At 49.8% G+C, this 23,507-nt stretch overlaps 1 protein-coding gene across 1 annotated transcript in view; it reads left to right on the top strand.

Annotated features, from left to right (window-relative positions):
• Window positions 1-6,316: 6,316 nt before the first annotated feature.
• The window catches only part of ABCC4 (ATP binding cassette subfamily C member 4 (PEL blood group)), a 675,760-nt gene continuing 658,569 nt past the window's right edge, over window positions 6,317-23,507 (top strand). The window contains exon 1 of the mRNA XM_063953021.1: window positions 6,317-6,568. Within this exon, the coding sequence (XP_063809091.1) occupies window positions 6,495-6,568 (74 nt within the window). The 5' untranslated portion in view covers window positions 6,317-6,494. The remainder of the gene's footprint in view (window positions 6,569-23,507) is intronic.

The following is a 23,507-nucleotide window of genomic DNA, read 5'->3' as shown; positions in this document are numbered from 1 at the left end:
TCCGGTACAATGAGGATCGCCTGAACCTTTGTCCTTCTTATGATCTTCAGTACCTTTGGAATGAGCGGAAGCGGAGGGATCACGTACACCGACTGAAACACCCATGGTGTCACTAGGGCGTCCACTGCTATTGCTTGAGGGTCTCTCGACCTGGAACAATATATCTGAAGTTTCTTGTTGAGGCGAGACGCCATCATGTCTATTTGAGGAACTCCCCAAAGACTTGTCACTTCTGCGAAGACCTCTTGATGAAGATCCCACTCTCCCGGATGGAGATCGTGTCTGCTGAGGAAGTCTGCTTCCCAGTTGTCTACTCCTGGAATGAATATCGCCGACAGAGAGCTTGTATGTCTTTCCGCCCAACGGAGAACTTTTATGGCCTCTACCATTGCCGCTCTGCTCTTTGTTCCGCCCTGGTGGTTTATGTGCGCTACTGCTGTTATATTGTCCGACTGTATCAGGACAGGCAGGTTGCGAAGAAGACGTTCCGCTTGAAGAAGGCCGTTGTAAATGGCCCTTAACTCCAACACGTTTATGTGTAGAGAAACTTCCTGGCTTGACCATCTTCCCTGGAAAGTTTCCCCTTGTGTGACCGCTCCCCAGCCTAGGAGACTCGCATCCGTGGTCACTAGGATCCCGAACCTGCGTCCCTCTAGGAGGTGAGAGCTGTGCAGCCATCACAGGAGCGAGATTCTGGTCTTGGAGGACAGGATTATTTTCCGGTGCATGTGCAGATGGGATCCGGACCACTTGTCCAACAGATCCCACTGAAACACTCTGGCATGGAACCTGCCAAATGGAATGGCCTCGTAGGCCGCAACCATCTTCCCCAGCAACCGAGTGCATTGATGGATTGACACTCTCGCTGGTTTCAGAATTTGTTTGACCAGACTCTAAATTTCCAGAGCCTTCTCTTCTGGAAGGAAAACTCTCTGTAATTCCGTGTCCAGAATCCTTCCCAAAAACGACAGTCGTTTTGTCGGACTCAACTGTGACTTTGGCAAGTTTAGGAGCCAACCATGTTGTTGCAGAACTGACAAGGAAGTCGTAATGCTCTGCAGCAATCGGTCCCTGGATCTCGCCTTTATCAGGAGATCGTCCAAGTATGGGATAATTGTGACTCCTTGCTTGCGCAGGAGAACCATCATTTCCGCCATTACTTTGGTGAAAATCCTCTGAGCCGCGGACAGACCAAATGGCAACATCTGAAATTGGTAATGACAATCCTTAAAGGCAAACCTCAGGTAAGCCTGATGCGGATGATATATGGGGATGTGTAAGTAGGCATCCTTTATGTCGACCGACACCATAAAATCCCCTTCTTCCAGACTGGAGATCATTGCTCGGAGAGACTCCATCTTGAATTTGAACTTTTTTAGATAGAAATTGAGGGATTTTAGGTTCAGAATTGATCTGACCGAGCCGTCCGGCCTCGGGACCACAAACAGGCTCGAATAAAAGCCTTCTCCCTGTTGTGACGGGGGCACCTTGATAATCACTTGATTTTGACACAGCTTTTGTATTGCATCGCATACCACCTCCCTGTCCGTAGGAGAAGCTGGTAAGGCCGATTTGAAAAATCGTCGAGGGGGAACATCTTGAAACTCTAGTTTGTACCCTTGGGACACTATTTCTAACACCCATGTGTCCAGGTCCGAACGAACCCAGAACTGACTGAAGAGTTGGAGACGTGCCCCCACCAGTGTGGACTCCCGCAGAGGAGCCCCAGCGCCATGCGGTGGATTTGGCAGAAGCCGGGGAGGACTTCTGCTCCTGGGACCCTGCCACGGCAGGAGATCTTTTACCTTTACCTCTTCCTCTATTAGCAAGGAAGGAATAACTTTGGCCCTTTTTGTATTTATTTGGCCGAAAGGACTGCATCTGAAAATGGTGAGTTTTCTTTTGCTGTGGAGGAACATAAGGCAAAAAAGACGACTTACCCACGGTAGCCGTAGATACCAAATCAGCGAGACCGTCACCAAACAAGACGCTACCTTTATATGGGAGAGACTCCATAGCTTTCTTTGAGTCAGCGTCAGCATTCCATTGATGAATCCACAATGCCCTCCTAGCTGAAATAGCCATAGCATTGGCTTTTGATCCCAAAATACCAATATCTCTCGCCGCGTCCTTCAGGTATGCTGCGGCATCCCTGATATAACCCAGCGTTAAAAGGATACTATCCCTATCTAGGGTATCTATATCAGATGACAAGTTATCTGCCCACTTTTCGATAGCACTACTCACCCATGCAGATGCAATGGTTGGTCTGAGCAGAGTACCTGTGGTGACGTAAATGGATTTTAACGTATTTTCCTGTCTACGATCTGCAGGCTCCTCAAGTGCTGCCGTGTCAGGAGACGGTAACGCCACCTTTTTTGATAACCTTGAGAGGGCCTTGTCCACAATGGGGGATGACTCCCATTCATCCCTATCCCCAGAGCGGAACGGATACGTCACCTAGATCCTTTTGGGAATCTGAAACTTTTTATCAGGATTTTCCCACATTTTTTCAAAAAACATATTCAGTTCATGAGAGGGCGGAAACGTTACCTCAGGTTTCTTTCCCTTATACATACAGACTCTAGTATCAGGAACCGCAGGGTTCTCAGTGATATGTAACACGTCTTCTATTGCCACAATCATGTACTTAGTCAATTTTGGGTCTAATCTGGTCTCATTATAGTCGACACTGGAGTCAGTGTCCGTGTCGGTATCTGTGTCCGCCAACTGAGCGAACGAACGTTTATGTGACCCCGAGGGGTGATAACACATCCTCCACAGACTTCTTCCATGCCTGGTTCTGAGAGTCAGATTTATCCAATCTCTTATTAATAAGAGCCACATTAGCATTTAAGGCATTCAACACATTTACCAAATCAGGGGTCGGCGGTGCCGACAGGGTCACTCCCACAGCCGTTTCTGCCCCTAACACAGTCTCCTCCTGGGAAAAGCACTCAGCCTCACACATGCCGACACACGTGTACCGACACCCACAGACACACAGGGCAAATAGGGGACAGACCCACAGTAAAGCCTGTCAGAGAAACACAGAGGGAGTTTGCCAGCTCACAACCCAGCGCTCAATCCCGGTTCTGAAAACTTAATATTAAGCCCCAGACCTGTAGCGCTTTTATAATAACTTATAACTGCACCAAATTACGGTGCCCCCCCCACTCCCCGTTTTGCACCCTGTTATTTGTACAGTGGTATGAGGAAAGGACCAGCGTCTCTGCAGCTTCTGTGAGAAAATGGCGCTGATGAGAGCTGTGAGGGGTACGCCCCGTCCCCTTAATGGCGCGCTTCAGCCCCGCTATTTTTTTAATAAATAATTCTGGCAGGGGTTCGGACCTAGTGCCCAGGCACTCTATTCCACTTCTGCCAGCTTAAAAAAGGTTTTTATGCTGCCCAGGGCGCCCCCCCCGCGCCCTGCAGTGCCGCTGTGTGAGTAGGAGCATGGCGCGCAGCGCGATCGCTGTGCGGTACCTCAAAGCAGGTACTGAAGTCTTCAGATCTTCTTCTACTCACCTGTCTTCTGACTTCTGGCTCTGCAAGGGGGGTGACGGCGGGCTCTGGGAGTGAACCCCTAGGCGTACCTAGTGTTCCAAATCCTCAGGAGCTAATGGTGTCCTGTAGCCAAGAAGCAGAGCCTTTAAACTCATCAGAAGTAGGTCTAACTTCTCTCCCCTAAGTCTCACGATGCAGGGAGACTATTGCCAGTAGTCCTCCCTGAAAATAAAAAACCTAACATAAAGTCTTTTCAGAGAAACTCAGTAGAGCTGCTCAGTGTGCATCCAGTCTGCCTGGGCACAGAATCTAACTGGAGTCTGGAGGAGGGGCATAGAGGGAGGAGCCAGTTCACACCCATTCAAAGTCTTAAAGTGCCCATGTCTACTGCGGATCCCGTCTATACCCCATGGTTCTTGAAGTGTCCCCAGCATCCTCTAGGACGTACGAGAAATGGCCTATGAATCCAAGAGTCCAATTTCCCCTGCAGTCTCACTTAAGCATGCTGCAGCGTCCTTGATATGACCCAACGTAAGGAGTATCTCATCTCCCTCCAGGGTATCTATATCGGACGACAAGGTATCCTATCATTTTTTAATACTACTACTCACCCATGCGCCTGCCATGGCAGGTCTAAGTAAGGTACCCGTGATTACATAGCTAGGATATAACGTAGCTTCCTGTATACGATCCACTGGATTTGTGACATGGTCCCATGCAGAGCAGGGCGTGATTCACACTTTATTCTGTCCGCGGCGGGAACGAATAACCATCGGAAGCCACCAGGATTCTTTCTCAAACAGAGTGCTCAGTACATGAGATTAGCTATCCGTATATATCTATACATAAATATACATACTATATACATATATTAATCCACATACATATATAGTCCCTCCGTCAGGAACAACAGGGTTCTCTGTGACGTTAATATGTCCTTAATTGTACTGCACAATATTGGATCTAATCAGGAAACAATCTGGTCGACACATGAATCAGTATCCGTGTCAGTATCAGGGAGTAGCAACTGGGCAAAATAACATTTTATGTTATTCATGTACTGAATATGTTAATCATGTACTGAATGCTCTTTTCCAATTTTGGATCTAAACTGGAATCACGACAGTCGACACTGGAATCCGTGTCGGAATCAGCTATGTAATTTGCATTCAAGACATTCACCCAGCAGGAGTCGGCGGTGCCGACATGGTCACCCTCTCATACGTCTGTGTCCCTAATATAGCTTCCTCCTGGGAAGAGCCTTCAGCCTCAGACATGCCGACACACGTGTACCAAACACCCACAGACACACCGGGCATATAGGGGACAGACCCACAGTAAGGTCTGTCAGAGAGACACAGAAGGAGTTTGCCAGCCCACAACCCAGCGCCTAATCACCGGTTCTGAAACACTAAAGAATGCCCCAGACCTGCAGCGCTTTTATATTAAATATATATTGCACCAATATCTATGTGCCCCCCCCCCGTTTTGCACCCTGATACTTATTCAGAAGTGTGAGGAAGGACCAGCGTCTCTGCAGCCTGTGTAGAGGAAAATGGTGCTGTGAGGATGAAGCTCCGCCCCCTTAATGGGGCGCTTCAGTCCCGCTTTTTTGAAATATAGAGTTATACTGGCGGGGGTTTGGACAGTGCCTAGGCACTTATGTCCCCTCTTGCCAGTTTATTTTGAGGCTTTTCTGCTGCCCAGGGCGCCACCCCTGCTCCCTGCACCCTGTAGTGCTGCTGTGTGTGTGGGAGCATGGCGCGCAGCGTGCGATCGCTGTGCGGTACCTCAGAATGCCATCACTGAAGTCTTCTTGATCTTCTTCTACTCACCTGTCTTCTGACTTCTGGCTCTGTAAGGGGGGTGACGGCTGGCTCTGGGAACGAGCATCTAGGTGTACCTAGCGATCAAACCCTCAGGAGCTAATGGTGTCCTGTAGCCAGAAGCAGAGCCTTAGAACTCACTGAAAGTAGGTCATACTTCTCTGCCCTTAGTCCCACGAAGCAGGGAGACTGTTGCCAGCAGTCTCCCTGAAAATAAAAAACCTAACATAAGTCTTTTTCAGAGAAACTCAGTAGATCTCCTCAGAGTGCATCCAGTCTGCCTGGACACAATTCTAAAACTGGAGTCTGGAGGAGGGGCATAGAGGGAGGAGCCAGTTCACACTCTTTAAAAGTCTTAAAGTGCCCATGTCTCCTGCAGATCCCGTCTATACCCCATGGTTCTGAATGTGACCCCAGCATCCTCTAGGACGTATGAGAAAACTATTGTAAGAACACGTAAGATTTTTGCACTAACAATGGACACAATGTAACTGAAGCATGAGCTGCATTTCCCAGCATGCAGTAATTAATCATCATCATCATCATCATCTTTATCACCACAATAACCAGCTGTTACATCACCAAGCAATTAACCAGCACTTCGCAAATCCCTGTTGAAGAGCCATTAGGTGCAGTATAATACTCCCTGACACCAAGGACTGCTCTGTGCCAGCTCTCTGCTCTTACACCTCATGGAGGCCTCGCCTAGGATGACACCAGATGAGTAAGCAGCAGCAGACGGTAACATCGGTGTCACTGGCTGCAGTATATGCCGGCACTGTATGTGTGACACACACGCTGTTATAATGGGCGAGGACTCAACCACTGATCTAGAGTCCCAGCCCCGGGGTGTTTGACGTATCCCCCCCCCTCAACCTTCCTTATTAGTGGAAGATTCTAGAGCCGCCTATCGCTCACAGCCCACTGGCCAATGAACGCTAATGATTACAGCGGGAGGCGGGGCCAGGCAGAGCTGTGTGCTGTACGCTCTTTTTATCATCCCTGCAGGTCCGGGGTCAGTGAGTGAGCGAGGCAGCAGCAGCAGCTGCAGAAAGTGTGCTCCTCGCGCTGTGCCTGTCCCCTGTGACCCGCGCTCCTGTGCTGCGGTGACCTGATGTGCAGGAGGGGCAGCCGGGGCTGTGCGGGCACACAGTGGTGAGCATGGAGCCTGTGCACAAGGAAAGGAAATCCAACCCCCTGCAGACTGCCAACTTCTGCTCCAAACTCTTCTTCTGGTAAGTACCAGGCGCCATGTGTTACTGCTGTGTCTGTGTTGGCTGGCACATGGGGGAGATCTGTCAGTTTTGCCTATTAGACGTCTCATACTGGTATAGTAACCTTGGAGTGTGAATGCTGTGGGTAGGTGTCATTATGTCACCTGTGTCCTCTGCATGTCACACTTTCCCTAGGTGACATGGCTGCAGTTTGGTAATGGCTCTGTTATCTCCCTTCCCTGGCTAATGATGTGTGACAGCCCAGCTCTTCTCGCCCACTGCACCTGTGTCACCGGTGCCAGCCTGCAATACATCCCCAATCGTCATCAAATGAGAACATCAAAATGTTTCTTGTGTGTGTGTGTGATATATATATATATATATATATATATATATATATATATATATATATATATGTGTGTGTGTTTTTTTTATTTTTATTTTATTTTATTAAATCAAATGTATAAATAGTGAAATAAATGTTGGGAAGTAATAAGTACAGTATGAACTGATTATGTAAATACCCCCCAAAAACTTTACAAATCATTGATTCCTGTTAATCTATGCTATACAGTATATGAGATGATGTTACGTTCTGTGACGGATTGCATCGGCCACTCTATGGTGTGTGCCCTCAAATCCACTCAATTCATTGTTCGATGAATTGGGCGGTCGCATTGTCTCATTAGATGTTCTGCATGTCCAGTGGGACGATTCCACTGATGATGCGGCATTGTTACATGAAGCGTGTAATCGTATAGTGTGTAGTGCGATGCAGTGTATCATTACGTTGTATCACTGGGTCACACCACCGATTATGTGTGTAGCCACTTTACACAAGCCCTACTTCTAAATTTGCAGTGCTTTAAACAGCTGTAGAAGCGCTCTTGCCTAATTGTCATATTGTTTTGGCTGAAAAAAATACAGTGCTTTAACAAGTCACAGCTTACTAGAGAGGTATAGTGTGGTTTATTTAAATCTAATGTATTTTAAACCAAGGGTGCAGTTCATTAATACCCCTTTTACACCACCTGAAATATCCCGGGATTTTGCACGGGCTCGCACAAAATCCCAGGACTGCAGGCGGTGTAAAGGGGTCCTTCCCCTAAACCCTGGGTCCACTTTCCCGGGAATCCATCCCGGCTTGTACGCAGGGTTGGACATGGGTAAGACCCGGGTAGGAGGCGGTGTAAATGGGTCAGCCGACTCGGCACCCATTTACAGCATGGCAAACCTCCCGTACCGCAGTGTCCGGTGGGCGGTCGGGAGGCTGGGGGTCACGGCGCACGCTGTCTATGCAGACAGCGGTGCCGTGCTGGTTGCCATGCAGCGGCCGGGGACATGGCACATGCTGTCTGTGCAGACAGCAGTGCCATGTCTGGTACCTGGAAGCGCAGGAGGCTGGGGGCAGCACAGCAGCTTCCAGATTGCTGGGCTTGCCCCCGGCGAGACGCTCCGGAGCACCAGTCTGCAGTGTTTCCCGGCGCTTGGAGATTACATCATTTCTAAGCGTTGGCCCACAAGACACTGCACCTGGGTGCAGTGTAAACTGTGCCGATCCGGGAATATTCCGTCCAGATTGGCACTGCGGTAAAAATGGGGGGAGTCCCGCGCCTGACCCGGCTTGGAACTGTTTTCCAAATCCTGGGTTAGACCCGGGATTTTGGTGTAAAAGGGTTATTAGGCATGATGTGCCCTTCTTCTTATTCTGGAACTACAGATCACATGACCCCCTTCGCAGATTTTGCATCACTCTTGTAGAGATTGATGTAGGAGGTACCATTTATGACAAATATATGCGTACAGCAGTGCCGTATCTAGCGGACCGCCGCAGCACTTTGTGTACCCTATCCTGCTGCACCTCCTCCCTCTTATACAGTTCTCTGCTCAGAGGGGGGAGTTTCACAGAATGACGCTGCTGCGTCATGTTGTCATAACACAACTGCGTCATTTTGTGAAACTTGGCCCCCCCTGAGTGGAATGGGAGGAGAGGTAGGATAGCAGTGCTGGCGGACACCCCTTGGCAAAGAGCATTATCCTTGGCAAAGAGCATTACCCTTGGCAACAAGCATGGATCCCAGAGCATGAAACCCCTGGCAACGAGCATGACACCCAGTGCATGAAACCCCTGGCAACGAGCATGACACCCAGTGCATGAAACCCCTGGCAACGAGCATGACACCCAGTGCATGAAACCCCTGGCAATGAGCATGTTAATTAAAAACAATTAGAAGCTTTACCGTAGGGCATAATATGGTGCAGGGGGCATAATATGGTGAAAGGGGAATTACTGTATGGGGCTTTATATGGTGGATTTTTTTTTTTAACTGGTGACCGAGGTCTGTTGTTGCAGGGTCAAAAACTGGGGTGTAAGATAGTCTTTTACTGCGAGGCCATGCCCATTTGAGTAAGGCCATGCCCATTTTAACAAGGCCACGCCCCTCGTAAAATAGATTTTTTTTAATTTTAAAAGCTTGCAATGGGAGCCAAATTGTCTAGAAACAGCCTTGGTGTAGTGACACAATATGCCTGCTAGTTGAATAGTTTCTAAAGAGTGGTAGTACTGATACTGTCAAGAATACTGCTGTTGTGATATATTCTCTTTTACTCTAAGGCAGTGGTTTCCAAACTTTTTTGAATCACGGCGCCCTAGAATATCAGAATTTTTTTCACGGCACCCCTAGGCCGAAAATGTCTTAATGAGAAATTTTGAAAGAAATATTACATTAAGTAGATCGCGTTTATATGTCATCCTTAGGGTCAGTTGTGTGGTGAGGGACAAGATTTGCTTCTGTTTGGCCACATATTTTATGACTGGCAGCCACCAGCACTGGTTTTGCCTATTATATTGACCATGACTAATTTGAATCGGTCCTGGACCATCAACCCAGGGCACCCCTGCAAGTGTCCCGAGGCACCCCAGGGATCCACGGCACACAGTTTGGGAACCTCTGCTCTAAGGGCTAAACTTTCTAAGCGTCTGCTGTCTTAGCTACTGTATCTGGGCAATCAGAATGTCAGGAATCACAATACACTTAGGGCTATTTCACAGCGGTTTTGACCGGACGGCAAGAAGCAATCCGTTTTTTCCCCCATGCATGTTTTCTTTATTGAGTATTGCTGCATATGGGGGCTCTCACACACAGGGCCGGCTCCAGGCCTACTAGCACCCTGAGCGAAAACATGTCAAAGCGCCCCCCCCCCCCATGCGCGCGCCGAAGGTGCGCGCCCCCAGGAAAAGTGGGCGGGGCCTCTTGGAAAGTGGGCGTGACCTCATAACTTCATCTTATTAGACTATAAATAAATATGTTTTCACACCCCCTCTACGCACACAATTAGCAGCCTTACACATAACAGCCACAGTAGTGTTCCTTACACACAATGTCTCCAGTATAGTGTCAGATACACATAATGTCTCCAGTATAGTGCCAGATGCACAATGTGCAGTGCCAGATAGACATGATATGCCCCCCAGCAGTGCCAGCTACACACAATATGCCCCCCAGCAGTGCCAGCTACACGATAGTGTTCACTTTTTAGGGCAGGGAGGGCACATTTTTAAGTTAGGAGGGCAAAATGATGTACATACTGTAATGCTTGTTGCTCATCTACCTACATGGCAAAGCATGGACAGTGCGCGCCGAAGGCGCGCAGCAAAAATTTAGGGGCGTTGCTTCGTGGGGAAGGTGCGTGGCCACATAATAGTGGCAATTCGCATTACACCACACAGTAGTGCAGTTAATACACACTGCACCAGGTAGAACCTCCTAGACACTTTGCGCCAGGCAGAGCACGTTAGACACTTTGCACCAGGCAGAGCACGTTAGACACTTTGCGCCAGGCAGAGCACGTTAGACACTTTGCGCCAGGCAGAGCACGTTAGACACTTTGCGCCAGGCAGAGCACGTTAGACACTTTGCGCCAGGCAGAGCACGTTAGACACTTTGCGCCAGGCAGAGCACGTTAGACACATTGCCTAGCCACAGACGCCTAGCGGGAACACTACATGATATGCTCCCCAGCCGTGCCAGCTACACATGACATGCCCCCCAGCAGTGCCAGCAACACATGACATGCCCCCCAGCAATGCCAGATACATAAATGGCCACACAGTGCCAGATATGTAGATACAGAAATGCCCCCACAGTGCCAGATAAATGCCCCCACAGTGCCAGATAAATGCCCCCACAGTGCCAGATACAGAAAAGCCCCCACAGTGCCAGATAAATGCCCCCACAGTGCCAGATAAATGCCCCCACAGTGCTACATAAATGCCCCCACAGTGCCAGATAAATGCCCCCACAGTGCCAGATAAATGCCCCCACACAGTGCCATCCATAAATGATTCACTCCCCCCCCCCCCCCCCCCCCCCAAAATACCTGCGGCGTTGGAGGGGGAGGAGTACTGCTGTCCGGGTGCGGGCGGGTGCAGTGCAGGTGCGGGCGGGCGGCCAGGAAGCCTCTTGAGTGCGCTGTGTGCGCTGCGCCGGCGTCTGACGTTAGACACCGGCGCCGCTCAGCGCGTATAGCGCACACAAGTGACACGATGCTGCAGTGCACAGGGCCGGCTCCATGTTCGAATATGGCGGCGCCCGCTCTATTCGAACATGCCTAGAGCCGGCCCTGCTCACACAGCACGGGCCCGGCCTGGTTGCCGGGTTGTAGCCGGAAATATCCACTGAATGGTCTGGCTGCTGTGCCGGGGCCGTGCCGTCTTTGTAGGCAGAGAACCGTGTGTGTGAAGGGGAGCTTTCACACACACTGTTTTTTTTTTTTAGCCGCTGCTGTTGCGCATGCGCATGTGCACAGCATTACACATGGCTCAAAGCCGTTGTGTGTGAAAGACCCTACCGGATGGCATAAAGCCGGACAAAGTTTATTCGGCTATTTGCCATCCGGTGAAAACCGAGTAGTATGAAACAGCCCTTCGTGGTCAGTTCAGTTAGGCTTGACTCGTACCACTTTCAGACAGAAAACACGGCAATTACCCGGCATTTCAGTGCCGGGTCGTGTTGCCGGGCTCTGTCTGACTCCCCCTTTCACACAGAGAAGCAAATTACCGGGTCAGGAATTTGGCTCGGTAATTTGTGGTATTTCGTCTGTGTGAAAGAGTCAACCTGGGTCGAAATTCCCGGGTCTCCAAACCTGGTAAAATCCAGGGTCGAAGTCCCAGGAATTTTAACCCAGGTTGACCCTTTCACAAAGAAAAAGGACCCGTGTTTTTCATGAAATTATCTGGTAGAACTGCTTCACCCGGTAATTTAATTTTCTGTGTGAAAGGGGTATCAAAGGTCTATGTACTAAAGGGCGGTACACACGGAGAGATCCGTTCTAAATTAAAATCTAAGCAATCAGACTATTTCTCCCATTTAAATCCTGGCCGATCAACTTTTAGTGTTTTGGCCCACAATCTTTTATCTGTCTGATAAGTACAAAGATAAAGACAGGCCAACCTTTGTTATTGAAACTGCTGTTGATTAATATCACGCTGCGGCTGCCAGAGTTTAATGGTAGATAGAAGCTTTAATTGCTGAAAGGTGATCATGTAAAATTCACTGTTTTCTCTATTCACTACATGGCCGACGCCACTTAGTGTTGTCTTTTCCAGATGACTGTTTACTTTTGTACAGGAGAAGCTCCTTGGCAGCCTTTTTGCATAAATATATTATTCTGCAGATGAAATCCGGATTGCCAGTGTCATGACTTCTTCAGTCTGTACATCATGTCTATACACCAGTGATCGCGCTGAGCCTAAAAAAAAGTGGGTCCTAGGGACCCTTCACTTTTAAAAATTGGGGTCCTACCGGTCTTTTTCTGGGTCCCATCGGAATGAAGGTTCTTATTAATCTTAATCTTGTTTGGACACTACAAAAGTGTTGCAAGATGGTGGGGATGGGGTGACAATGCTGCTGGGCTGTGTAGCATGCAGGTCACCCTGCACCAGAGCTGTAACTAGACATTTTGGTGCCCTTAGGCAGAAAGTGAATTGGTGTTCCACCACTAAGACCACAAAGTATAGGTAGTGCGCACCGCAAAATTTTAGTGGCGTGGCCACATAATAGTGTCAATTCACATTACACCACACAGTAGTGCCGCTTATACACACTGCACCAGGTAGAACCTCCTATGCACACTGCGCCTGGTACAGCACGTTATACACTTTGCTCCAGGTACAGCACGTTATACACTTTGCTCCAGGTACAGCACATCACACACTTTGCTCCAGGTACAGCACATCCTACACTTTGCTCCAGGTACAGCACGTCATACACTTTGCTCCAGGTACAGCACGTTATACACATTGCACCAGGTAGAGCACGTTATACACATTGCACCAGGTAGAGCACGTTATACACATTGCGCCAGATAGAGCACGTTATCATACACATTGCGCCAGGTAGAGCATATTATACACAATGCGCCAGGTAGAACACGTTATACACAATGCGCCCGGTACAGCACGTTATTATACACATTGCGCCAGATAGAGCACGTTATCATACACATTGCGCCAGGTAGAGCATATTATACACAATGCGCCAGGTAGAACACGTTATACACAATGCGCCCGGTACAGCACGTTATTATACACATTGCGCCAGGTAGAACATGTCATACACAATGCGCCCGGTACAGCACGTTATTATACACATTGCGCCAGGTAGAGCACGTTATACACATTGCGCCAGGTAGAGCACGTTATACACATTGCGCCAGATAGAGCACGTTATCATACACATTGGGGTCAATTCAATTCGGCAACTTAAGAATAGCGCCGGGAATTAGCTCCCGACGCTATTCAATTCAGCTGCTAGTGACCCGCAATTGTCGGGAATTCTTCTCTCATCCCCGGGGGATGAGAGAAGAAACCCGACAAAAGTGCTGCCTCGCGGCCGGCGCGAGGCTGATTCTGTCGGGAATCAGCATCGCCGCGGGTAGTTAAGTCGGAGAATGCCCGTTCTCCCGACAAAACTACCTGTTAAGTCGGCGAGAACGGGACATCGCCGACTTAACTGGAGCTGAATTGAATAGCGTCGGGAGCTAATTCCCGGCGCTATTCTTAAGTTGCCGAATAGAATCGACCCCATTGCGCCAGTTTGACACATGTGGCTCCGCCCTCAGCAGCGACTCACTGACACCATTTTTTCTGACAGCACAGTGCAGTGAGTGCACTGGCACAAGTAGCCAGCCGGTGCCTGTAGTGGCCGCAGCCTGGAGGAGCTCTATGTGAAATCGCAAGCAGAGGCTGCTCTCTGGCTAGAAGAAGCTCCTCCATTCGCTTCCTCTGACGGGCTGGCCACTGCTAAATATACTGACGATCAGTTACAACAGTTTCACAGTAGTGGAGCTCCAGGTGCAATGGGAAAGTCAGTATCACACTGCACAGTTGTACTGATTACCGGTATATTTAGCAGTGGCCAGCCCACCAGGGGAAGTGATTGGAGGAGCTCCTTCTTGCCAGCCTCTGCTTGCGATTTCACAGAGAGCTCCTTCAGGATGCACTGCGCTGTCAGAAAAATGGTGTCAGTGAGTCGCTGCTGGGGGCGGTGCCACTTGTGTCAAACAGACCCTTTGTGCAGTCTGCCTCCTGGGGAAGTTCCAGGTGACTTTAGCGCCCAGTCCGCCCCTGCATACCGGTCATTTGCATCTGCCGCCCGAGGTCAGGCCCCCGAACCTTACATTCTATCTCCCTGTGTGCCCGGCTCCCGCCGCCCGAGGTCAGGCCCTGACACTCTGGGCGGCCTCACATTGCACACACGGAGCATGATGAGGAGCTTGCAGCCCCCGGACATCCTGCATCTGCACCAGCTACTCCGGGTAAAGCGGGGCGACGCAGCACTGCCTACTGCTACAGCGGGAGCTGCGCAGCCCGGGCGGCTCCTGCTGCTTGCACCGCCCTCTCAGGGAGCTGGAAGGTGATTGTCGGGTCTCGGTGGGGCGTTGAGCGGGTCCCGGTTAGGGAGGTGGCGGCGGGCAGATCCGGAGCGGTACTCACCGTCGCAGAGGAGGGTGCTGGCGGCGGAGTGGAGGTGGAGCCGGATGAGCGGGGCCAGTCTGTCAGCCCTGCAGCACAGATTCATGTGCTGGTGGCGTAGCCCAGGTCAGCGCGCAGAGGGGAGCAAGATTCAAAGCGGGAAATGCTGCAGGCTGTGATTGGCTGGAGACTACAGGAGTTGATTGGCTGAGGAAACAGCCAGTCACCTCCTGCGTTCCGCTGACTGGCTTAAGACATGCAAACACATATTCAGATGAGCGCGTCCTGTGGGACCCGCTCATCTTCTATATGTGAGTCCCGGGCGGCTGTTTCTGGGTAAAATACGCGCCATAGCGCGTTTTTGCGATCACTGTACACTAAAAGCTACAGATGGGTGATTCTCCATCACATGCTTTTCTTTTCTTTTATTCTTTTAAACTGGTCTGTTAAGAAATTGTTGTTATATGAAAACTTAATTGCTTAGCAGTATCTGCTTTCTTTTGGGCATCTCTTTTGCTGCAAATGCATCTTAATCGTAATGCAGTGTGGACAGGACATACCGGGAGACACTTGTACTGTATATACAGTAAGTCTCTGAATCTGCATACGATGTGCTACAATGCAGCGGCCGTGGCTTTTTTCCATTCCAATTTCCATTGTGCTGCATATACAGACTCAGTTCACACACAGATATGCAGTGTACAGTACAAGTGTCACACATCAAATGAATCAGCAGTCTCCTGGTGCATTGCATTGCAACTAAGACACATTTTTAGCAGAAAGAGACTCCTGTAGTTGCACCGGACCTGTCATAGGGGGTAATTCCAAGTTGATCGCAGCAGATATAACGTGCAGAGAGAGTTAGATTTGGGTGGGGTGTGTTCAATCTGCAATCTAATTTGCAGTGTACAAATAAAGCAGCCAGTATTTACCCTGCACAGAAATAAAATAACGCACCCAAATCTAACTCTTTCTGCACATGTTATATCTGCCTCCCATGCAGAGCACATGGTTTTGCCCAATTGCTATTAATCCTGCTGCGATCAACTTCGAATTACCCCCATAATGTACAAAGTAAACCTAAAACTTGACTTAACAAAGACCAAAGACGCAAATATAAATCTACATATTGGTGGGAATTCATTTGTGCCTGCTACATTTGTGCGCGAAGAAACAGACTTTCTCTAACGTCCTAGTGGATGCTGGGGACTCCGTAAGGACCATGGGGAATAGACGGGCTCCGCAGGAGACTGGGCACTCTAAGAAAGATTTAGTACTACTGGTGTGCACTGGCTCCTCCCTCTATGCCCCTCCTCCAGACCTCAGTTAGAATCTGTGCCCGGCCAGAGCTGGGTGCTTTTAGGGAGATCTCCTGAGCTTGCTAATAAGAAAGTATTTTAGTTAGGTTTTTTATTTTCAGAGAGCTTCTGCTGGCAACAGACTCTCTGCTACGTGGGACTGTGAGGGGAGAGAAGCAAACCTACTAACTGCGGCTAGGTTGCGCTTCTTAGGCTACTGGACACCATTAGCTCCAAAGGGATCGAACACAGGACCTGACCTTGTCGTCCGTTCCCGGAGCCGCGCCGCCGTCCCCCTCGCAGAGTCAGAAGTCAGAAGCCGGCGGGTTGAAGCAAGAAGACGTCAAAATCGGCGGCAGAAGACTCCTGTCTTCATATGAGGTAGCGCACAGCACTGCAGCTGTGCGCCATTGCGCCCACACTAACCCACACACTCCGGTCACTGTAGGGTGCAGGGCGCAGGGGGGCGCCCTGGGCAGCAATTAAGTACCTCCTGGCAAAAGCAGCATATATACAGTTGGACACTGTTATATGCATGAGCTCCCGCCATTATTTTTACACAAAATCGCGGGACAGAAGCCCGCCGCTGAGGGGGCGGGGCCTTCTTCCTCAGCACTCACCAGTGCCATTTTCTCTCCACAGCTCCGCTGAGAGGAAGCTCCCCAGGCTCTCCCCTGCAGGCTCATGGTAGAAAGGGTAAAAAGAGAGGGGGGGGCACATAAATTTAGCGCATTAATCATATATACAGCAGCTACTGGGTAAACACTAAGTTACTGTGTGATTCCTGGGTCATATAGCGCTGGGGTGTGTGCTGGCATACTCTCTCTCTGTCTCTCCAAAAGGCCTTGTGGGGGTCCTGTCCTCATATAGAACATCCCCAGTGTGTGTGGTGTGTCGGTGCGCGTGTGTCGACATGTTTGACGAAGAGGGCTATGTGGAGGCAGAGCAAGTGCAGATGAATGACGTGTCGCCCCCGACGGTGCCGACACCTGATTGGATGGATATGTGGAAGGTGTTAAATGATAATGTAAACTCCTTACATAAAAGGTTGGATAAAGCTGATGCCTTGGGACAGTCAGGGTCTCAACCCATGCCTGATCCTACAGCGCAGAGGCCGTCAGGGTCTCAAAAGCGCCCACTATCCAAAATTGTTGACACAGATATCGACACGGATTCTGACTCCAGTGTCGATGACGATGATGCAAAATTGCAGCCTAAAATGGCTAAAGCCATCCGCTACATGATTATAGCAATGAAGGATGTTTTGCACATTTCAGAGGTAAACCCTGTCCCTGACAAGAGGGTTTATATGTATGGGGAGAAAAAGCAAGAGGTGACTTTTCCCCCTTCACATGAGTTAAATGAATTATGTGAAAGAGCGTGGGATTCCCCCGATAAGAAAGTGCTGATTTCCAAAAGGTTACTTATGGCGTACCCCTTCCCGCCAACGGACAGGATGCGCTGGGAATCCTCCCCTAGGGTAGATAAAGCTCTCACGCTTATCTAAGAAGGTGGCCCTGCCGTCACAGGATACGGCCGCCCTAAAGGATCCTGCAGATAGAAAGCAGGAAAGTATCCTGAAATCTGTTTATACACATTCAGGTACTCTACTGAGGCCGGCAATTGCGTCGGCTTGGATGTGTAGTGCTGTAGCAGCATGGACAGATAATCTGTCTGAGGAAATGGATACCTTAGACAAGGATACCATTTTGCTGACCCTGGGGCATATAAAAGACGCTGTCCTATATATGAGGGATGCCCAGAGGGACATTTGCCTACTGGGCTCTAGAATAAATGCAATGTTAATTTCTGCCAGAAGGGTCCTGTGGACTAGGCAGTGGACAGGTGATGCCGACTCCAAGAAGCACATGGAGGTGTTACTTTACAAGGGTGAGGAATTGTTTGGGGACGGTCTCTCGGACCTGGTTTCCACAGCTACGGGTGGGAAGTCAAACTTTTTGCCATATATTCCCTCACAGCCTAAGAAAGCACCGTATTACCAAATGCAGTCCTTTCGCTCACAAAGAAGCAAGAAGGTCAGAGGTGCGTCCTTTCTTGCCAGAGGCAGGGGTAGAGAAAAGAAGCTGCACCATACAGCTAGTTCCCAGGAATTGAAGTCCTCCCCGGCTTCCACTAAATCCACCGCATGACGCTGGGGCTCCACAGGAGCGGTGGGGGCGCGTCTCCGAAATTTCAGCCACCAGTGGGTTCGCTCACAGGTGGATCCCTGGGCTATACAGATTGTGTCTCAGGGATACAATCTGGAATTCGAAGTGATGCCCCCTCACCGTTACCTCAAATCGGCCCTGCCAGCTTCCCCCATGGAACGGGAAGTAGTGTTAGCGGCAATTCACAAGCTATATCTCCAGCAGGTGGTGGTGAAGGTTCCCCTCCTTTAACAGGGAGAGGGATACTATTCCACAATGTTTGTGGTACCGAAACCGGACGGTTCGGTCAGACCCATATTGAATGTAAAGTCCCTGAACATTTATCTGAAAAGATTCAAGTTCAAAATGGAATCGCTCAGAGCGGTCATTGCAAGCCTGGAAGAGGGGGATTTTATAGTGTCTCTGGACATCAAGGATGCTTACTTGCATGTCCCCATTTATCCACCTCATCAGGAGTACCTCAGATTTGTGGTACAGGGCTGTCATTACCAATTCCAGACGTTGCCGTTTGGGCTCTCCACGGCACCGAGAATATTTACCAAGGTTATGGCAGAAATGATGGTGCTCCTTCGAAAGCAAGGAGTCACAATTATCCCATAATTGGACGACCTCCTCATAAAGGCGAGGTCCAGAGAGCAGTTGCTGTTCAGCGTAGCACACTCTCAGGCAGTGTTGCAACAGCACGGCTGGATTCTGAATATCCCAAAGTCGCAGCTGATTCCTACAACGCGTCTGCCCTTTCTGGGCATGATTCTGGACACGGACCAGAAGAAGGTGTTTCTCCCGGCGGAGAAGGCTCAAGAGCTCGTGACTCTAGTCAGAGACCTCTTGAAACCAAAACAGGTGTCGGTGCATCGCTGCACACGAGTCCTGGGAAAGATGGTGGCATCATACAAAGCCATTCCCTTCGGCAGGTTCCATGCGAGGATCTTTCAATGGGATCTGTTGGACAAGTGGTCCGGATCGCATCTTCAGATGCATCGGCTGATCACCCTGTCCCCCAGGGCCAGGGTGTCTCTTCTATGGTGGCTGCAGAGTGCTCACCTTCTTGAGGGCCGCAGGTTCGGCATACAGGACTGGGTCCTGGTGACCACGGATGCGAGCCTCCGAGGATGGGGGGCAGTCACTCAGGGAAGAAACTTCCAAGGGTTGTGGTCAAGTCAGGAGGCTTGTCTGCACATAAATATCCTAGAACTAAGGGCCATATACAACGCCCTGAGTCAAGCGGAGCCTCTGCTTCGCAACCAACCGGTGCTGATTCAGTCAGACAATATCACCGCAGTGGCTCATGTAAACCGCCAGGGCGGCACAAGAAGCAGAGTGGCGATGGCGGAAGCCACCAGGATTCTTCGGTGGGCGGAGAATCACGTGCAAGCACTGTCAGCAGTGTTCATTCCGGGAGTGGACAATTGGGAAGCAGACTTCCTCAGCAGACACGACCTCTACCCGGGAGAGTGGGGACTTCATCACGAAGTCTTCACTCAGATTACAAATCGATGGGAACTGCCACAGGTAGACATGATGGCGTCCCGTCTCAACAAAAAACTACAAAGGTATTGCGCCAGGTCAAGAGACTCTCAGGCGATAGCTGTGGACGCACTGGTAACACCGTGGGTGTTCCAGTCGGTCTATGTGTTTCCTCCTCTTCCTCTCATACCCAAGGTGCTGAGAATCATATGAAGAAGAGGAGTGAGAACAATACTCATTGTTCCGGATTGGCCAAGAAGGACTTGGTACCCGGAACTGCAAGAAATGCTCACAGAGGACCCGTGGCCTCTGCCTCTCAGACGGGACCTGTTGCAACAGGGGCCCTGTCTGTTCCAAGACTTGCTGCGTTTGACGGCATGGCGGTTGAACGCAGGATCCTAGCGGAAAAAGGCATTCCGGAGGAAGTTATTCATACGCTGATAAGGCTAGGAAGAACGTGACAGCAAAACACTATCACCGTATATGGCGAAAATATGTTGCCTGGTGTGAGGCCAGGAAGGCCCCTACAGAGGAATTCCAGCTGGGCCGGTTCCTGCACTTCCTACAGTCTGGAGTGACTATGGGCTTGAAGTTGGGGTCCATAAAGGTCCAGATTTCGGCCCTATCCATTTTCTTTCAAAAGGAACTGGCTTCTCTTCCTGAAGTTCAGACGTTTGTTAAGGGAGTGCTGCATATTCAGCCCCCTTTTGTGCCACCAGTGGCACCTTGGGATCTCAACGTGGTGTTGGGTTTCCTGAAATCCCACTGGTTTGAACCACTTAAGACCGTGGAGCTGAAGTATCTCACGTGGAAAGTGGTCATGCTATTGGCCTTGGCTTCGGCTAGGCGTGTGTCAGAATTGGCGGCTTTGTCAAGTAAAAGCCCAGATCTGATTTTCCATATGGACAGGGCAGAATTACGGACCCGTCCGCAATTTCTGCCGAAGGTGGTGTCATCTTTTCATTTGAACCAACCTATTGTGGTGCCTGCGGCTACTCGTGACTTGGAGGATTCCAAGTTGTTTGATGTAGTCAGGGCTTTGAAGATCTATGTAGCCAGGACGGCTGGAGTCAGGAAAACTGACTCGCTGTTTATCCTGTATGCACCCAACAAGCTGGGTGCTCCTGCTTCAAAGCAAACCATTGCTCGCTGGATCTGTAACACGATTCAGCAGGCTCATTCTGCGGCTGGATTGCCGCATCCAAATCTGTGAAAGCCCATTCCACAAGGAAAGTGGGCTCTTCTTGGGCGGCTGCCCGAGGGGTCTCGGCATTACAGCTTTGCTGAGCAGCTACTTGGTCGGGTTCAAACACATTTGCTAAGTTCTACAAGTTTGATACCCTGGCTGAGGAGGACCTTGTGTTTGCCCATTCAGTGCTGCAGAGTCATCCGCACTCTCCCGCCCGTTTGGGAGCTTTGGTATAATCCCCATGGTCCTTAAGGAGTCCCCAGCATCCACTAGGACGTTAGAGAAAATAAGATTTTACTCACCGGTAAATCTATTTCTCGTAGTCCGTAGTGGATGCTGGGCGCCCGTCCCAAGTGCGGACTTTCTGCAATACGTGTATATAGTTATTGCTTAATAAAAGGGTTGTTATGTTGGCATCCATTGTTTGATGCTCTGTTGTTGTTCATACTGTTGACTGGGTAAGTTTATCACAAGTTATACGGTGTGATTGGTGTGGCTGGTATGAGTCTTACCCTGGATTCCAAAATCCTTTCCTTATAATGTCAGCTCTTCCGGGCACAGTTTCCTTAACTGAGGTCTGGAGGAGGGGCATAGAGGGAGGAGCCAGTGCACACCAGTAGTACTAAATCTTTCTTAGAGTGTCCAGTCTCCTGCGGAGCCGTCTATTCCCCATGGTCCTTATGGAGTCCCCAGCATCCACTACGGACTACGAGAAATAGATTTACCGGTGAGTAAAATCTTATTTGTACTGCGATTTTTGCCAGATGATCATTATTGGGCTTTTCATTTGTAGCCCGTTTTTTCACATGAAAACGGACCCAGGATAAGTTCCCAGGTCCATGTGTTTTTGCGACCGCGATCGTGAAAATGGGTTAGTTAATGTGAGTTTCTCTAACGTCCTAGTGGATGCTGGGGACTCCGTCAGGACCATGGGGAATAGCGGCTCCGCAGGAGACAGGGCACATCTAAAGAAAGCTTTTAGGATCACATGGTGTGTACTGGCTCCTCCCCCCATGACCCTCCTCCAAGCCTCAGTTAGGTTTTTGTGCCCGTCCGAGCAGGGTGCAATCTAGGTGGCTCTCCTAAAGAGCTGCTTAGAAAAAGTTTTTTTAGGTTTTAAATCTCAGTGAGTCCTGCTGGCAACAGGCTCACTGCATCGAGGGACTTAGGGGAGAGATTTTCAACTCACCTGCGTGCAGGATGGATTGGAGTCTTAGGCTACTGGACATAGCTTCAGAGGGAGTCGGAACACAGGTCATCCTGGGGTTCGTCCCGGAGCCGCGCCGCCGACCCCCCTTACAGATGCTGAAGATCGGAGGTCCGGAAACAGGCGGCAGAAGACTCTTCAGTCTTCATGAAGGTAGCGCACAGCACGGCAGCTGTGCACCATTGTTGCTACACACTTCTCACTGACCAGTCACGGAGGGTGCAGGGCGCTGCTGGGGGCGCCCTGGGCAGCAATATTAAATACCTTTAGTGGCAAAGAATACATCACATATAGCCATTAAGGCTATATGTATGTATTTAACCCAGGCCAGATTTCTCAAAACCCGGGAGAAAAGCCCGCCGGAAAAGGGGCGGAGCTTATTCTCCTCAGCACTCAGCGCCATTTTCCTGCTCAGCTCCGCTGTGAGGAAGGCTCCCAGGACTCTCCCCTGCACTGCACTACAGAAACAGGGTAACAAAGAGAAGGGGGGCATAAATTGGCGATATTTATATATTAAAAGCGCTTATAACAAAAACAACACCTTTTAGGGTTGTTTATATACATTTATAGCGCTTTTGGTGTGTGCTGGCAAACTCTCCCTCTGTCTCCCCAAAGGGCTAAGGGGGTCCTGTCTTCGATTAGAGCATTCCCTGTGTGGCTGCTGTGTGTCGGTACGTGTGTGTCGACATGTATGAGGACGATGTTGGTGTGGAGGCAGAGCAATTGCCGGTAATGGTGATGTCACCCCCTAGGGAGTCGACACCGGAATGGATGGCTTTAGTTATGGAATTACGTGATAATGTTAGTACATTACAAAAGTCAGTAGACGAAATGAGACGGCCGGAAAACCAGTCAGTACTGGCTCAGGCGTCTCAGACACCGTCAGGGGCTGTAAAACGTCCCTTACCTCAGTCAGTCGACACGGGTACCGACACAGATGAATCTAGTGTCGACGGTGAAGAAACAAACGTATTTTCCAACAGGGCCACACGTTATATGATCACGGCAATGAAGGAGGCTTTGCAGATCTCTGATACTGCTGGTACCTCAAAAAGGGGTATTATGTGGGGGGTGAAAAAACTACCTGTAGCTTTTCCAGAATCAGAGGAATTGAATGACGTGTGTGATGAAGCGTGGGTTAACCCAGATAGAAAACTGCTAATTTCTAAGAAGTTATTGGCATTATACCCTTTCCCACCAGAGGTTAGGACGCGCTGGGAAACACCCCCTAGGGTGGATAAGGCGCTCACACGTTTATCAAAGCAAGTGGCGTTGCCGTCTCCTGATACGGCCGCCCTCAAGGATCCAGCGGATAGGAGGCTGGAAACTAACCTGAAAAGTATATACACTCATACTGGTGTTATACTGCGACCGGCAATAGCCTCAGCCTGGATGTGCAGTGCTGGGGTAGTGTGGTTGGATTCCCTGACTGAAAATATTGATACCCTGGATAGGGACAGTATTTTATTGACTCTAGAGCAATTAAAGGATGCGTTTCTTTATATGCGAGATGCTCAGAGGGATATTTGTACTCTAGCATCAAGAGTAAGTGCGATGTCCATATCTGCCAGAAGAAGTTTATGGACGCGACAGTGGTCAGGTGATGCGGATTCCAAAAGGCATATGGAAGTGTTGCCATATAAAGGAGAGGAATTA

This window comes from Pseudophryne corroboree, chromosome 2, assembly GCF_028390025.1.
Source record: "Pseudophryne corroboree isolate aPseCor3 chromosome 2, aPseCor3.hap2, whole genome shotgun sequence".
Lineage (NCBI taxonomy): Eukaryota > Metazoa > Chordata > Amphibia > Anura > Myobatrachidae > Pseudophryne > Pseudophryne corroboree.
Note: the sequence above shows the minus strand (reverse complement) of the source record. Positions and strands in the feature narration are given on the sequence as shown.